General features: G+C 39.9%; 1 protein-coding gene across 1 annotated transcript; it reads left to right on the forward strand.

Annotated features, from left to right (window-relative positions):
- Positions 1–14,144: 14,144 nt before the first annotated feature.
- On the forward strand, positions 14,145–16,719 carry LOC137604145 (protein FAM161A-like). Its single transcript, XM_068328091.1, has 4 exons — positions 14,145–14,326; positions 15,037–15,263; positions 15,351–15,506; positions 15,591–16,719. The coding sequence occupies exons 1-4, from the start codon at positions 14,219–14,221 to the stop codon at positions 16,447–16,449; spliced, it is 1,350 nt and encodes a 449-aa protein (XP_068184192.1). The 5' UTR covers positions 14,145–14,218; the 3' UTR covers positions 16,450–16,719.
- The last annotated feature ends 1,290 nt before the right edge of the window (positions 16,720–18,009 follow it).

Consider the following 18,009-nt stretch of genomic DNA (forward strand, 5'->3'; position numbering starts at 1 on the left):
TAAATTGTCTATCCACAGTATAGAAGGTTGACGCGGACCCCATATCAATACATTAACTGTGGAACTAAAAACAGGGAGGCAATGAAAGGTAGAAAGAAGGATATCCTTAAATTCATCCCAGGTTACTTGTCCTCACAATGTGTTTATCATGTATTGTTTACTCTATTACAAGAACAAGGAGTTCAGGTTTATCTTGTTTTATCTATGAGCTAATAAGCACCTGGAGACTTCTCAGATGACACTCAAGCTGCACTACCATTAATATTCAACTGTATTGTCTGTCTTTTGCTTGAGTTTCATGTTTTCTTCTTTATTTTTATACCCAGCACCAGTACTGGAGGGTATAAAGAACGCACTAAGACAGCAGCTGGAAGTTGGAGTTATGGGATCTCTAAACAGCAGGGAGCCAGTCACCATTCTGTCCTCCTCTAACAGCCCCAGTCAGGACAAAAGAGGTCTGTTGTCTGACAGCTTCATGTCTTTTTGTGTTGTAGACCAACAGCTGCTCCCACAAACAAAGCGACTGATAACCAACCTGTGCTCATAAATAATAACTCAGAGATTAACATATGATATCATGCAATACTGTATATGTTTTGGTCAAAAACTGAGAGTACATTTCAATATTTCAAAACCTGTTGTGGTTCTGTAGATTTAGTTTTAGTTGTTGGTTGTGCCAACATTAACAGAATAAAAGTGGGGCTTGTTTACAGCCAAGCTGACCAGCGTCTACATCCAAAATGAATCAATTTGATGAAACTGAAGTTTACTGTAAACTAATAAAGTGGTCAAAACTGCCATGTCATGTATGGCTCCAAGTGATCTCCATAAGGGCCTGTGAAACCAGACATAGAAACAATAGAAATAAACTTATGATGGTAACAAAACTGTATCCTAGTCCCCTGTGCAGGCTCCTCTGGGCATCAACCTCCAAGAGCTGCAATAAATACACATAAACACTTTGTATTTACACTAATTTTGCATTTGATGTAATTTTAAGAACATCTAAAAGCTGGTTGTGTTTGCTCCATATATATTTTTTATTGTTATCAAATCTCATGAAAAGATACAACTCAACAGACCTAAGCAGATCTAATTAGCTTAAACCAGCTGAATTACTTTAAGATGAGTAGTATTACAGCCTCAGATATTTCAATTGGCTCCGTGTTCAATAGGGTGTTAGTTTGTTACCGATAGAGCCTTGTGGTTCCGACTTCCTCATTTTTTTTTCACAGATGACAATGAATGGTTAGTGCCCTGTTGTGAGTTGCTGTTGATTGTTTCATGCACATTAGAGGCAACCCCCCCCCCCCCATCGTGTCACCAGAGAAGAGGGCAAGGTGTTAATCCTGGCTCCATTAATGAAACAGGATAGAATGACCACAGTGTCCAGAGTGTGTGAAAGAGCTCACTGACAGCCAGGACTCAGGTGTCTCTTCCAGTCACCTCCCAGAGTCAGTCTCAGGTGGTCAATGAAGTGTTGATTACTCCCTATGTATATACCTGTATGTGTGTTATATTCCCTGTGCATGCTGTGTGCACACACAGACGTAGACATAGACTGCTAGACAAAAGTACAGTTTTGAACTATCTAAACTAACACTAAACTGTTTATTTGTCTTGTCTTGTAACTATTTTTTTCTCGTTCCTATGAGACTTTCAATGAAAGCTATCAGTGTAAACGCAAAGGGCACGGCGCTTCTTTGTTCTGTTGTTGTCATGATAGCAGGGCAATGGAACACAACAAAATTTTGATGCAAGTTTGTGTAGCCTAGTTAACAACCAGGGAAGCATATATGCATTGACATGCACATGCATGCACATATGCACACATGCTTGCGCACGCACACACACATACACACGCACACAACATAGAAATAGTGGAAATGGCTCAAAACTGAAACACTATCTATCTGCACAATCAAACTAATTTTACAAGCAAACAGCATTTTGACCAATGTGCATTTTTCACTGACTTCCAAACTGATCTATTCAGATTCAGATGATCACTATCTCATCCTTAAATGGAATGTTTTCATCTTTAGATACCACATGTGAGATGTTTATTTGCATGAAACACCATTTTTTTGTGATAACATGTGATAACAATATAATTTTTTTTGTGTTTTTCAGTGCAGACACCACCATCATTCTCATCAAGTCATTATGCAACTGTTTTCATCTTAAATCGATGTGAAAGTGCTGAGAAATGAAACTGAAAGAAATGAATGAATCAATTTTAACACAAAAAACACACACACATTTTGAGCACTTGGTAATCTCCTAATGTACAAAGTTCACATTTACCATGTCTTGCTCATATTTGCCACAGTAGTCTCTTGCATTAAAAGGTTATTGCATTTAATTTGATTTTTTTATCTTTAGAAGATGGGAATATTTCATTTCATATTTCATATTTCACACAGCCTAATATTATAATTTAAAAATGTTCATTGATTTCAGATTTAACACAGTCAGGCTCATGGGTGTGTGCCTCGGTTTCATCTTTAGAATTAGTTTCTAATGGATGCCTTTGTATGATCTGTAGATGCATCCCATGCAGAGTGAGGTCATCTAAACAAACACCCACAAAGAAGAGACCCCCAGCAGACAGACCCTCCCAGAGGCAATAAATAAATGAAGAGTACCGGTAGTTGCTGCAGGCTTCTTTTGAGGCAGAGAGGAGGAGTAGCAAATTGGTATCAGCACACAGGAAATGCTCCGGTTTAAATGACAATCGCTAAACCTTAAAAAGGCAATCATTCAACAGTTTGACATGAAGGGCTGGCTGAAGTTCTTTGTCATTTGTCTGTTGGTAGTTTCTGTTGGGAGAACAATAGTAACTTTGTAGTTCTAACCCGGAACCTGGCAGTGATATCCTTGGGTCCTGTGACTCTGGGTCCCGAGTGTCCATCAGTTTGTTCCCCCAACACAACCAAAAAAACATTTTTCATCCACTTGGCGCCAACAGATCAGAAGGCGATGTGACCACAGACAGCTCAAATACACATTGGACTGTTAGATCAGAAAGCAAATACAAACAAGAATCCAATGACAGCAAAATTACTACCAGATATCTGCCATACATCAATATAGGTGCATTTAATTATTCAGGAAACAGAATTCTACTCAGAATCAAAGAAACAATCATCATTACTAGAAACACTATTTTCTACCACAGCAAGTCTTTTGACCGGTAAATTATTAATAGGCAATCAGACAAAATGAGTGACCACTAAATACAGTAGCTGTTATTGGTATGCACCCTCATTATCACCACACACCTTGAATATACAAGTATCTCTGAGCCATCATCACCTATGAAAACCTGTCCATGTTTATCTGATCTATGCTAGATATGCTGTGCTGAGTGAGCGCTAAGGCATTTTCATCAAATGTTTTTCAAATCCTGCTTAATCCTGATTAACACAGACAAGGACAAGGTCACAGACAATGTCACAAAGATAATAAGAGACAACAAAATGTGTCGGGGATTATTGAGAAGACAAGACTCTAAATTTTTATGTATGTAGTAGCTGGTTGTTTGTGGTTTCAAGATCCTTACTGAAATTCCAGACCTTTATTGACTATACTAAAACACAAATAACCAAAACTCAATACACTCCAGCAGGCAACAATTCACCTTCTACATAACATTTGTGTAAATTCTGTGCTTACTAGCTACTTTGACATTAGATTTTAAAAAAAAGCACAAGCTCAGCTTTTTAAATAAGCCATGCTGTTGCAGGATTTAGGTTTCAACTGCTCTTAGGGGTTTTTTTTGGAGCTGATTAGATGCACTCAGGTTAGAGTTTGCTAGGAATTATGAGGTCATTATGTACCTTTATATGTAATAAAATAATAGTAAAATGAAACCAACACACCAGTAAAGAAGTCCAAATCAATGTCCTGTTTCATCTTCTGCATTTAAGATTCTCTGTCTCAGTGAACAGTGTCAGCATAGCTGCAGGTGATGGGATTAGATAACAGTATTTAATTACACAACAAAAAAAACATTGGCTTTCCTGTTTCTTGCCAGATGTGTCCTTGACGTCTCCAGTCTCACACAGACTCTAGGTAGAACCTCTTGCCAGGTCCAGTACCCTGCAAAATAAAAGAGAGAGCAATAAGTTCAATACAAAATACCTGGTGTAGTCAGCTCTGACCATATCCACTTGTTCTGATTGGTTTAAAGAATAAACATTTGACTTCTCTGTGAAAGACAGAACTTTTCACAGTTTAGGAAAGTAGAGAAGACAGGAATTTTTTCTCCTAAACGTTATAAATTAAATGAGGAAGGCTAAAGCAACCACCAACAGAGTACTGAAGGGTAGGGCACACTTCAAATTCCAATTTTCTTTAAAAAAATATTGATTTGAAACCCCCAAATGCCACATTTATCATCTGAATCCTACATGTGTGACTCCATTAAAGTTTTGTTATTGTTTATCATGTTGGCATTATTACAAAGGAACAATGTTTAATCCATTATTGGACACAAGCACATGTATTTGGCTGTAAAAGACTGTCATAGTTTACTAATACATTGTTTTTACATTCTTAAATGTAAAGGTTTATTTTTGTTCTTGTTGGATTGTAGCTTCTTTGGTAACATTGTCTTTCAATGGAAGTTCTCTCATGTGAATGAACATTTTGCTCAGCTGTGTGTTAATGGTGAAGAGATTATTACCCAAAGTCAATACGAGAAAGCAAAAGGGTGATCTTTATTCTGGCTGGACAGTTAATCATTACATATCCGCAGCTACTGTACATAGTTACAGCACTAACGATCTGCACAGGATGTTTCTTTGCTGGTTAAAAAATTGGGTAGCTACAACACCAGGATCATTTGATAGATAAACACATCCTATAGATTTCATAGTGATTTTTGCCTTCCTGTATTTGCCAGTTATTTTTATTCCCACCCTTGACACTAGTTTATGATCTCTAGATGGTGAGATCCAATAGTGTACTGTAAATCCACGAGGGAAAACTCGGCAGGATGTGTCACTTATGTTTGACCCACGGGGTCATGGGATGCGATCTGATGCCTTCCACTATGTAACTTCTCATGACTTCAGTTTTGAAAAGTAGCACGCAGAAGTTTGTCTTTCCTAATATTGCCACTCTCTGCTGAAACCACGGGATACATCATGTGGAAAGCAGAAGTGAAAGTCCAATTTTTCTGTTTATTAAGACGGATATAAATCATCTTTACAAGCATTTTGTTGCTGAATGAACCACTGATGTCATTCTGCTAATGCCTGCCTGTGACGTAGCTGGATACCGTGTTGGAATTGGTTGAGTTGTGTTACAATTGAAATAAATACTTAAGAAGGTTAATGCTACATCACAAGCTTGACCTCCTAACTTTATGAAGCTCTCGCAGCCCCAGATCCACTTTTGTGTCCGGCCCGTTGCCCGGTCACACTGTGTCTAGACCATAGCTGTCAAGTAAGCATAGCACTTGCGTGTTGACAGCATTCATGTGACACTGAAGTGTCTGCATTGGTTCTGCCACATCCACAAATCTCAGCAGACATGAAGAAGTTAAATCCTCTCTTCAGTGTGCAGATTTAGGTTGAAATATGTGAAATATGTGTATCCTGACCTATTTTTTTGAAATAGGTTACAAGTTTTGGTCAAATTGAGAATTTCTTGAGTCTGTAAATATACAACGTACAGTCTACATTCTGAGACACCAACAATTCTATAGAAAAGTACACTATCAAGACGATTTAGAAGCTGCTAAATTAAAATAAAATAGATACTCTACATAATAATTTTATGATTCCTGTCTCAATAATTCTGCAGGCTAACAGATATTTTATGTTAACTTCCGTTCTCTCTTCCAGAGGAGAAAAAATTGTTGCTTTGGACTCAAAGAAATCTAAATAGTTTATTCTGTTTCATTTGCAACCAATTTAGCATTTGAACTGATGACTAAAGGATATAAATTTGAATGCAGTCAACAAGCTTGTTGACTGTTGGGTGAGAGTACCAGACCGACTGGTTCGTGATTCAAACATGAGATTTACGGCTCATTTCTTCATGGGTATTGACATTCAAATACAGCACACACTGTGAAACAGCAGGGCAAAATATCTGAATTCATTCGATTTAATCACAACAGCTTTTATCAATAAAACCACACACCTAACTGAACAGGAAACAGCTCAGAACATCGACTTTCTCTTGTGAACCTAATGACACTTTTCCCTTGTGTCTTAGGTATTTTATCCCGTTAGATGTTGGATATTACCATTTTAAAAGTATAATTTGAAATTTGGTTTAGTTAGAGTTTGGCTTCAACTAAGGCCCGATTTGAGAACGCAGACTGGAAAGTTTTTAGGGAAACAGCTCCTAACGTCTGTCACTTATGAACTGAGATATACGACATAGCAACTGTGACCATGAGGAAGTGAGTTGGCAATGTCATTATTTAAAACCACGTGTCCCAACCAGAAACCATGTCTGGAGAAATAAATCCACGCACTGCTGAGGGCACAAGACTCTCGGGATGTCACAAGCTGAGCTTCCTCTCACCTTAACGGTTAAAAAAAAAGGGGCGACGTGCCCAAAAAGATTCCAAACTTTTTCTGTGATGCCAGACACTCGAGGACATATACATTATTGTTTGGATTTTCTTGATACATTACCGAATTCCTCAGTCTGTGCAAAACTCAGACAACCATGAATTCGAAGAATGTAGATTTCCAACCTTATCAATTACCCGATCATTAGTCTCTGAAAATTTTTCCACATATTTTGTTTATTGGTGTCTCATCCCTATCACGAGGTTAATATGGCTAACATGTGGAAATGTGATGGTAATTGAATAAAAATAAAATCAGAAACATTTTTTAAAAAAAAGGTTTTTAATCTTTCTTTAATAAGAATGTGGAGTAATGTTAGCTGGTTGTAGAGATATAAAAGAGAGAATGCTATTGGAAAATAAAAAAAAATAAAAAAACCCACCAAAAAGCTATTCATGGTTCCTCCTTGTGCTCCGTCGATGGCTTTTTGTAACTTTATCTGCCTGACTCCATATTGGAAATTTGAAACTGCCCTGAGGTGCAGAGAGGGACTGCATATCTTACAAAAAAATGCTGAGTCTGTGGGAACAGGGCAATGCCAGAGAGAAGCGTCTTCGGTGCTGGCTAATGTTGTGTAGTAAAATGTCCATTTGCTAATGGATCCTACCAGTGTTGTTCTGCCTGTCCTTGACTGAAAAACTCTGGCATGTTGTCAACTCAGATCATGGAGTCTGAAGTTGTCCACACCCTGCAGGGAAGACACGGACCTGAATAAGTCCCTGAACAAGGGTGATGGCGTCTTTTCAGTGGACGCCCATCACCTTTTTTCCACCAGTAGTGAGCATTTAGCAGGCTAACTTGAAACAAAGTAAGCATGGCCATTGTGACTATGTAATAATGCTAATGTTAATAGAACTGAGAGAATTATCTGTTTGCAGACAATCTGTTTTTCTGCAATGCAATTATTAGCGTCACAACCAGCAAGCGAGGTCTTCCTGCATTTTCCTTCAAATGGGAACTTAATAAAACACGTGTTAAAAGTTCTGTGTGAAAATCATTTGACACATCAGTTGCACTTGGTGTGTGTGTGCGTGTGTGTTTATAGAACTCTACTGCAAATGTCTTTACTTCTCTTGAAACGGAAACCAGAGCAGTGCCTGAGAAATGAAACCGGTTCATTCTGAAAGTTACACACGTTCACTTTTATTCACTGTAAATGTGTCTGTGTGTACAGTGTGTGTGCGTGTGTGTGTGTGTGTGTGTGTGTGTGTGTGTGTGTGTTTGTTTGTTTGTTTCATGTATGGCATAAATGATTGAGTTTTTGTTGACAATTAATTTTATGGTTGCTCAGCAGCACTCATAAAGTTAAAGCAGCAGGATGAATGCTTTTAGTATCATGTTACTTGCTTTAATTCCTCTCTCAGTCTCATGCTACTGAGCCTTCAGCGCCTCACATTTCACTGAAGTGTTGGATCTCATGCATCTTGAATTTTACACGCTCTGCTAATTTTAAACAACTGTTTGAGCTACTGATGCTGGATTTTGAGCTTAAAAACTGTCCCCAGTGAAAAATTGGACAATTTAGAATTATCTGGGGTGTTTTAAGTTGAAAACGATCATCTTTCAGGGTAAACACTTTCAAAAACACAGAGTTTGTCTCATGCATTTAATAAGAATCTTCTTGACGGTCATTTTAAGATGACCTCCGCTGTCAACACGGACCAGCGTAATAGCGTCCGGCCCAGACTTTGTGGCTTCGCCAGCGACACGTAGCGAGGAGCCAAGTGGTCTAATCAGGGCAGAAAGAGATCAGCCAGATACTGCCTGAGAGATCAGGGGAAGAGATGAGAGGAGCAGCACGACTGAACCACAGCGTGAAACCCTGCTGGAACAGCATCAAGGCTCTTTTGTCAAGGGCCAGAAACACAACAGAGCTGCAGGCACATATTCTACACACACACATAGACACACATAGACACACACACACACACACACACACACACACACACACACACACACACACACACACACACACACACACACACACACACACACACACACACACACACACACACACACACACACACACACACACACACACACAGGAAAACATGAGCCTTCTCAACAGAGACACACAAAACCGCTCAAAAGTGCATTCTGGAATATTTACACACAAACAATTTGAAACCATCACCTCTAATAGTCCACTTCCTCTACAGCACCCCCCACCCCCCTCCTCTCCCTCTTCTCAGGCTTCTATCAACATTTCAATGGGTGTGTATCTGAACAGCATACATCTTGGAGGGACTCCTCATAGAACATCACACTCATTGTCACAAGACGATGTCGCCTTTCGTCAATAAAGCAATTTACTAAAAGAAACAGAACAGGATATGCAGGACACGGTCACTTCAAAGGGTCAAAATCCATTTGATTCTGATCGGCTGTTGGTGTAGCTTAAAGGAATATTATCAGATTATAGAAACATGCTCATTCACATTGTTGTGAATATCATATAAAATTCCTTTCCTTTCTCAGCCTATTCCTTTACGATATGCTAAGCTAACCTGCTTTGACTCAGTTCACATTCGCGCCATGAACAAGAGAGGCATCATTTTCTCATTTCAGAGTGTGTGAGTGTGATCTGTTTGATGATCAGATTATTAGAAAATATAACAGTAAAAAACCGATTGCTCAAGCTGAAATGAATGTTTATGCATCTCAGTTAAAGGATGTTGTTCTGTTAGTTCCTCAGTGAGAAACAAAATCACACTCAAAGAGACAAAACTAACAGAAAAGTGTTCAGCAACACCAACATGTGTTGTCAAATGTAGATTTCATCCTGTTCGTGTGATTATCTGATCAGACGCAAAATAGAGAATCACATCCGCCTCAAGTACTTGTTTAAATAAAAGAGGAAAATATTATCAATGCCGCCTGACTGAATATGTGTAATAGTTACGGCTTTCATGCGGTCTAATTTTTTGGGCTGAAAAGAAAAGAAGAAGAAGAAGAAGAATGTTGTTCATATTTGAACTCAAACTGGTCTTTGATTCGATGCCTTGAGGGCCGTTTGAGGACAAGACCGGATAGATGTCATGTAAACAAAGGCGGCGCAGAGCAAACCTCTTTATGAAATATAGAGAAGAGAAAGTACAAGCATAAACTGAGAGAATACACCATACAACAGCCTGGAGTTTGTATGTGAGTCCCATTTGTTTGGAGGAGCTCCCGCCATGCCTATAAATGGGAATCCCTCTCTTGGAGCTGCTCTATCTCTTTCTCTCTGCACCTAAAAGCCTTTGTCTCTCTGTTTCATTTGTTTGAGATGTCTGCTAAACAGAGATTTAACACTGGTGGCAGAGCCGGTAAACACTAAAGTATTTGGAAACACCCCCCCACCCCCATGGCTGCACACATCTGAACTTTTTTTTTTTTTTTTTTTACATACCACAGTTTGAATCAGGCAAACCCAAAATCACTTCGACAACCTCTCAATAATTCAATTAAAAGAAAGTCCTTGTTGAGACATTGCGGGCTCTCTTTTAGTCCTAGTTAACCTTTTGGCCTCTGGATGAAAATCTGCTTAGACAGATCAGCCTCTTTAAATGTAATATAACGACTCTACTTCCAAGTTAGCTTCCACATTTCACCTGCTGAAGTTTGGCACATAGAGCTTATGTGCAGTGGGTTTTTACAGCTTTGATGATGGGAATATCAGGCAAGCAGTAATTACAGTGTGAAAACAGTTAAGTTGTTGCATGAAAGGAGCACAAAGAAGCTGTCAGGCTCCGTAAGGCACGGCTTATACCATGAGTGACTTAACAACACACATCAGATCTACTGTTGTTGTAAAAATATTCATTAAAGAGTGTAAATGTTATCTACTCAGGTTACATTCGCTGCTGGAATGGCTCACTGTTCTGTCACTTCTCCACTTCAGCACCGTGCTTCCCCTTTGGCGGTTAGCTCAACGCACAGAATTCAAAAGCCGCCTCTGTTTCCTCACTTGAAAGGTCATTTAACTCCGGCAGCTTCTGAGAGCTCCGTCTGTGTGACTTTCAGAAATAATTATCCGGTTCACCCTCATATAATCTGTGAGTGAAGTTTGCTGGATACGCAAGTAAGGCGGAAAAATACCAGCGCATATTCTGTAAGGTTTAAAGTATGAGGTAAGAATGTTTGACAAAAGGAACTCTAAGAGCTGCAAAGGATTCAGCACTGCGTGTCAAAGCTGAGTATGTGATGTTAAATATTTACTTGTCTCTATGAAGGACGGTCAAACACTTTGCTGAGATGACATAAGCCTAGAAATAAAACATTCCAGTTCTACAAATGTAGAAAAAATGTAAGCGGCCTGACTCTTCGTCTGCAGAGGAAGTGACGACTCACCGCAGTGAACAGAAAAACGCATCTGTACATAGAGCTGCTTTTACACTCGATGATGCAATTTAGCTCTAAATACGTGACTGAAGAGGGTCTGCTTCCACGTTCGCCCCTCAATGCTGTGGTAAATCAGTACGAGAAGGAGGACACAAAGAAATTTGAAAGCTTGCAGAACACGCTGTTGTGTAATTACTCAAACTTGCTAAACTGGAATGCAAGGTCAAGACGTAAAGAATTTTCACACTGCAAATATTTAACTGTGCTCCTTCACGAGGGTTGTCAAAAGACATTCTGGGAGATGTAAGGTAAAGCCATCAAAGCTGCTGAACCAGATTTTTGCCTCAAATGCATTTACTCTCACAGATACGTATATCCATTTTTTTTTTTTTTTACTACATCCAATTTATTCAGTGTCTCTTTCGTGTACACGACGTCAGTGTTGTGATGTTAAATTGATTAATACATTAGAATAAATGCGCTTTACTTTAAATTGTTGATGTTTCTGGCTTGATTTAAAGAATGTGCATCTAATTATCTTGCAGAAACTAAAAGCTGCTTGTTTAATTTGTTTTCTGACATGTTCTTCTGCAGGGGTTTTCCTACATATAACATATGCGTCTTGTTGGTTGAGGTGAGGCGAGGTGAGGGAGATTTCCTCCTCACCACAAGCCTCTTTCTGAAAGTGGTGGTAGTGCTACATTCTGGAAATAGGTGAAGTTGGTTTAACGGTCTTGACACACACACACACACGCACACACACACACACACACACACACACACACACACACACACACACACACACACACACACACACACACACACACACACACACACACACACACACACACACACACACACACATTAACTGATAGAACAAATAAAATGGGAAGTTTGAATTTTGCAACAACTTTAAAAAGGAAAGACGAGGGTGTGTGAGTAATCCACTGTTAAGCAAATCCTCATCTCTGCTCTCTCTGAAGGAAGATTTCACAACCAAGGTGACAGTTATGCCAAACTGATTCTGCTGCTAAACCATCATGAAGATCTCATATGATATGATGTTTGTCATTTCCAGCATCTGGTCGACGACATCAAAACTGTACTCATTGAATAACAGTCGCACTGGATCATAAACCCTTCAGTTATTTGTTGGTTTAGTAAACAACTATTTACTGAAGTTGCAGCAGGACTCTGTTCAGTCACAACGCTCCGTGTGGAGGCGGCTGGCCTTGCTTGTGATAACTGTTTATTCAGCCCCCTCTCCAACCGAACACTACCGCCATTCATCCCACGCCAGCACACTGAGGACCCTGCTGGAAAACTGAACACACACATACAACAGACATTCACAAATACTAGATGTCTGTACTGTAGACTGCTGTGTGTTTGTGGGACATGTAAGGATAAAAAGCAGCTAATATTTAATCATCAAACAAATGAACTTGATATGATTCTTTGTTCTCTTTCCAGCATTTTGAAGAATGAAGAGTTTCTGAATTGTATTTTTATTAAACTCATATTCCTTTTTTATCCTCTGTGATTTGCCTGCATTCCTTTTTTTGCCCAATGCATGCTGGGATATGTTTTATTCCATAATCTGTTGCAAGCGATGGGATTTTTTTCCAACGCTTGCAACTTTCAACTTTGTTCAGTTATTTTCAGACTGGAATCTGAGAGGATGTAAAATATTTTTCTTAGAACTGCAGGTATAAAATACAGATAATATATAAAATACTACAATTCTCTTACAGTAAATTGAGAAGGAAACAACATAAGCCATACAATAATACATGGAAAATAACCTTATTTTAACCAAACTATAAACTTTTTCTAACGTGATGCATACACATCAACGTTAAATCAATATTACCGGTAACATGAAAATGAAAAGTTTCACATTCGTGCGTCTAATGTCTTCACGCTAAAATGCAACAGCACCACCGTATGGACAGATGGTGAATCACATTCATACTTATTCGTTATGCAGTTAATTGTTATTTGTCTTGACTTAAGGTCGGACTTGTTGTTTGTTTGCGGCTGCTGGAAGAACAAATCCACGAAGTAAATCCACCTCCAATTGATCAATATATCCACATTACAATAAGCAGCGAATACAAACAAATGCACAGTACACAAAATGAAATGACAGAAACATTTCTTAATTTTATGATGAGTAACACCTTGAACACTTGGCATAACTTTCAATATGTTACAATTTGCTTTAATGACTCTGAAACGTTACTTAGTCCCCTTTTCTCCTTCAGTTCCTGATCTCCACGGAGGCTGTTAGGTAGATGGACGGGAGATAAGATAGAGGCAGACAGGAGACAGATGGGGAGAAGAGTCGTGGCACGAGGGGAAGACTTGAACACTTGAGATGACAGTAATGAGAAGCCTCAGTAAACAGATTAACACAGTTGGCTCTTGGCTACATTTCTTCTCTATCCAACTTCATCTGTCAAATCCAAAAAGTCCTGCAGCTGAACTGAGGCCAGGTTTCTCGTAACTTAATCTCGGCAAAAACATTTAAGCAAAGGTTTGGGAGCTTTCTACCTATGCTCCTGGACCATAAAGGTTTGAAGTTCCAATGAACAAGTGGCTAGTCCTAAAGGATTCTGCGTCCATCCTCTTCCCCTGGAAGGAAAACAAATTTAGCTCACAGAACACCACAAAATAGTCCCAAAATAACTGTCTGCTTGTGAAATTCCACCCTTTACTAGGCTTTTTCAGGAAGATTTTCCATTACAAATCCTCTAGGAAATTGCTTATTATTCTCGAAATTACCTCAGAATCACTTTTGTTTAGACCCCAACTATTTTAGATCTGCCCCCTCCAAATTTTCACTTCCATTTTTTCATATTAACACAATAGAATAATTTCAGATATCCAATTCTGGGAAAATTAACATAAAAATGAAAAGAATTTATATTTTTTAAACAGATTTTGCTTTTGAACTATTACAATATGTGTGTAACTGTTAACACTTGTTGAAATTAAGGAAGTTAATCCTTAAATTAGATTGAGAGCATCCACGCAGACATCTCCTTGACTTTCAACCATGTCTTCAAGTGAAAAGCTTCAGGCCATATGGACCATCTGGCACCGGCCTGGCGAAAGCAGGACTCCTTCAGATTGTAAGAGGATAAAGCTTTCAGTGAAGAAGTATGTCAGTAAAGTTTGTGCTAATCTTCACCAGCATTCCTGCTCAGACCCCCATGTTGTTCGGTGAGGAGGTCAGTGTGCGGACCACCAACGTTTAGAAGAACCCCTCTGCTATACGCTGAATAAAGACAAAGATGACAGCTTTGTACCGATCAGCCTCTCTGGAAAATCAGGAACTGATAGCTCTGTATGGAAGAGAACGCGACTGTTTCTTTGTCAGAGACGATGACTACGCCGCTGAGGTGAGGCTCTGAGGGTCAAAGATTCATCAGTTCAAGTTTTAAATATAATAGAGGTTTCACAATTCTGCCTGCAAAATATTAAAACTTTATTGTGTGTAAAATCTGCTAGACTCTTGAATGATTTGCTGATCTTCAAGATATTGCAGGTAAACCTTTGTTAAAATTTCTAATCCAAGCAGCTGAGTCTTCAGTGAGGCTTAAATGTTATTTTAGACTTTCATGCAAGGCAGGTGTGGAACTTTACGTCTTTTTTAACATGGCAAATGAATGAAGGAGTGAAGTATATTTAAAGAATATCACACATTGTTTTTAATTGGATGAAGCTGTTAAAATATCAAATATTCTAATTTGATTTTAAGAGATTTTAATTTTATTTAGTTCAAACTATTTTAATAAATCCTTGCATGACATTTTGAGATGTTTAGAATTGTAATACAGCCACAACAGTGTTATGAATTAGATGCATGTAGTGCATTCAGAGCCCTGTGTTGGAAGCAAAACCACATAACGCACCGAGAGCATCTGCTGATCTCATGTCTGATAAATGGGACGGTCGTTTTGTCAAATCAAACATGCATCGATCATTATCTGGTGATACACAGAGGAAAAAAAACAACACTAATAAAGTGCAAACACATCTCCCATTTTTGGTACTTGACACCGGATGCGTCCGCTGGATGGATTAATGTTTACAACTTCCAACCTTTTAGGAATATGATCCGGATTTAGAGTGCAGCGCAAGTGGAAAATGTGACAGAAGTGTTCGCAGTTCCCTGTCCATGGAAATCTATGGCTTGCAGAGGGAGCAGAATGTTTACTTCTCTAACCTGGAGTACTACCGGAGGCTGGAGGAGCTGAAGAGCACTCACCTGAGGAACATGGCTGAGTTGGAGAGGATGTACATCAGCCAGGACAGAGAGGCCAGACAGCTCACTGGGTTGGACACAGCTTCTGATCCATTCAAAAATAGGATGTTTTATTTTATGTTTCCATGGATGACCTGATCTCTCCTCCTCTCCTGCAGTCGCGGTCCTACCAGAAAACTACAGAGGATCAATTCCCAGGAAGAGCTGGACTTCCATGACACATCAAGTGGTTCTGACCAATCAGAACTCTATGGAACCGACAGCATGGGAGAGCAGGAGCTGGAACCCCCCCAGAGGGAGCTAACCTTCAGGAAGTGTGTGAAGTACTAGCAGTTCTTTGTTATCTGTTCAAATTCATTGAGCTACACATTCACATTTAACTCTGTTTTTAATTCCAGAGACAGGTTTCTGAACCCAGATGAAATGATTCCTCAAAAGCAGATTCTTTTCCAGTCAAAGGCTTCCTCCAAGAAACCACAAGGAAGAAAATCCCCTCGGAGTGGATCCAGGGTCAGGACAAGCTTCAAGGTCACCGTGCCAAAACCCTTTCAAATGATGCTGAGAGAGGAAGAGAGGAAGAGGCACAAGGTGCGCACTCGCTCCGAGATCGAGTTGGAGAACACTCTTCTGAAACAGGAGCTGGAGGAACTCCGGGAATGTCAAAAAAAGTTCAAGGCATCTCCAGCACCGGCGCACATACACCTGCCTCTCTATGAAATGATCGGCCATCGCTCGGGTCTGCTATCCAGCAGAAACCGGGGTAACAACAGCAACAATAACTGTGATACCAAAAGATACCGGTCAGCTGCCACTGCTTCACCACAGCCTTTCCAGTTCTTGGAAAGAGAGAGGAGGAAAAGAGAGGCAAAGATTTTGGCCGAGTTGGGAAAACTGGGTCAGAAAGAGGAACGACAACGATTCAAGGCTCGACCTATGCCCAGCGCGGTGTACGGCACCAGACACAAGGCCAACACCAGGACCTTGACTCGCCAGGCTCAGCGTCTAACCCCTGGGGCAATGGAGAGGGAGGCCACGGAGGGCCAAAGTGATCCAAACTCTGACCTGGACCAGGATTCGCTTGAGACCAGCTCAGATGCCGTTCCTGAATCTTGCAGGAATCAGATGTGTCCGTGCTCCAAGTCGGTAAAGAAGCAGATAGAACTATCCATTGAGATGGTGAAGGAGAGGGCGTGGTCCTGCACGGACTTGTCTAAAAGCAATGCCTGCACTGATAAAGGCGACTACATCAGCGTATAACCAGCAGGAGGGGAGAATCTAGCAACATCTAAACAGCTTACCTTGCAGATCTTTGTGTTAGTGCTGTGGTTTTAGATTAAAAAAAACAAATGAAACACTTCATCACACGGGACGTGTCTATTACATGACAGTATAGCATTAGACTGACTAACTCCTGCGATGTATTTCTGGTGTTCCTTCTTGTAGATGAAAAAATCTGGTGTGTTAATCTTTATTTATTTGTCCCCATTAAGAGTCCATATGCATAGTGTGTCCTGTTGTGTTACACAGATAATAAAGCCACAAACCTCAGTTGGTCTGCTGTGTTTTTATTTCTCTAGATCAGCTGATTCTAATCTATTGGTTCATAACTACAGGTGATGATGGAATGAGGACTTGTTCTCTTTTAATCTGCAACATGAAGAGAGAGGATTTTAACCATGTGATGCAGTAATTTTTGCTGCCACAAGATGTCAGAAAAGTTTCATAATTTTCCACGAACAAGGAGTACTCCTACTTCCCGATGTTTGGAATCGTGACTTTTGAACTGGATTCAATTCTACATTGTTTTGAGATTTATTTTTTTTTTGAAGGGACAAGTAAAGTTCTGATTATATGAAATGTGGTTTCAGAACATTAATGATCACCAGCATTGAAATAAATTTTATAGTTAAACATAAAATTACAGAGTGAACCACTGCATATTTCTTCAGTTTTATCATTTTGTCTGTCTCAGCAGCATCATCAGCCACCACCACCATCAGTAATTAAACACCCGTGGGAGAGTCAAAGCAGAACTTCACTGTAGGGATGACCACTGACATATAGAGGCGCATCTTTGTGGACATACTGATAAATTTTGATAGCCAGATGTTCCGGAGACGTTGGAAAATTCCTGCAGCTTTCCGATTCTGGTCTGTACATCTTTTTCTGAGATGCTGCTTCCAAGATATGTGAACTTTTCAACGTATTCAATGCTAGATAGACTATGTAATATTCTAAATTATGTGTACTTTTAACCAAAGCAGTAGTGGGTGTCTTTCTGAAGCGACGAGTGAAATATCTCATGCCATGCGATGTTATCAGTTATGCATGAGTTTTGCATTTTGTTTGATCAGAAGTACACACACAAAGACACACACACACACACACACACACACACACACACACACACACACACACACACACACACACACACACACACACACACACACACACACACACACACACACTGCTGTAATTTAGCTGCTGCCACATCTCTACAGCTGTGCTCAGCTTTTATCTCGCCCGGACACAAACCGGTCCCGCGGATCCTTCTGTCAACTCCAGACCTTTCTCGCCGCTGCTTCTCCCCCATGTCAATCATCTGGAGCTTAGTTTGAGGCTCCATCTGTCTGACCCCTCACCGCCTCAGTTTACTCATCACCTTGCCTCAGGCAGCAAAACCAATTAGTGTCTCAAAGAAAAGGCAGAAACCCGTGCCCTAAACTTCTGAGCTCTGTTTTTTATCTTTGGATGTGGACCACAAAACAATCTTCACCAGCGGCCCCAACATCTCAGGTCAAGTGGGACACAGCTAAT

Source organism: Antennarius striatus, chromosome 11, assembly GCF_040054535.1.
Source record: "Antennarius striatus isolate MH-2024 chromosome 11, ASM4005453v1, whole genome shotgun sequence".
Lineage (NCBI taxonomy): Eukaryota > Metazoa > Chordata > Actinopteri > Lophiiformes > Antennariidae > Antennarius > Antennarius striatus.

Coding starts and splice junctions, on each gene's coding strand:
- LOC137604145 (XM_068328091.1), top strand. CDS start 14,219: ATGACAGCTTTGTACCGATCAGCCTCTCTGGAAAATCAGGAACTGATA. Junction 14,327..15,036: donor ACGATGACTACGCCGCTGAG/GTGAGGCTCTGA, acceptor CCAACCTTTTAG/GAATATGATCCGGATTTAGA. Junction 15,264..15,350: donor GAGGCCAGACAGCTCACTGG/GTTGGACACAGC, acceptor CCTCTCCTGCAG/TCGCGGTCCTACCAGAAAAC.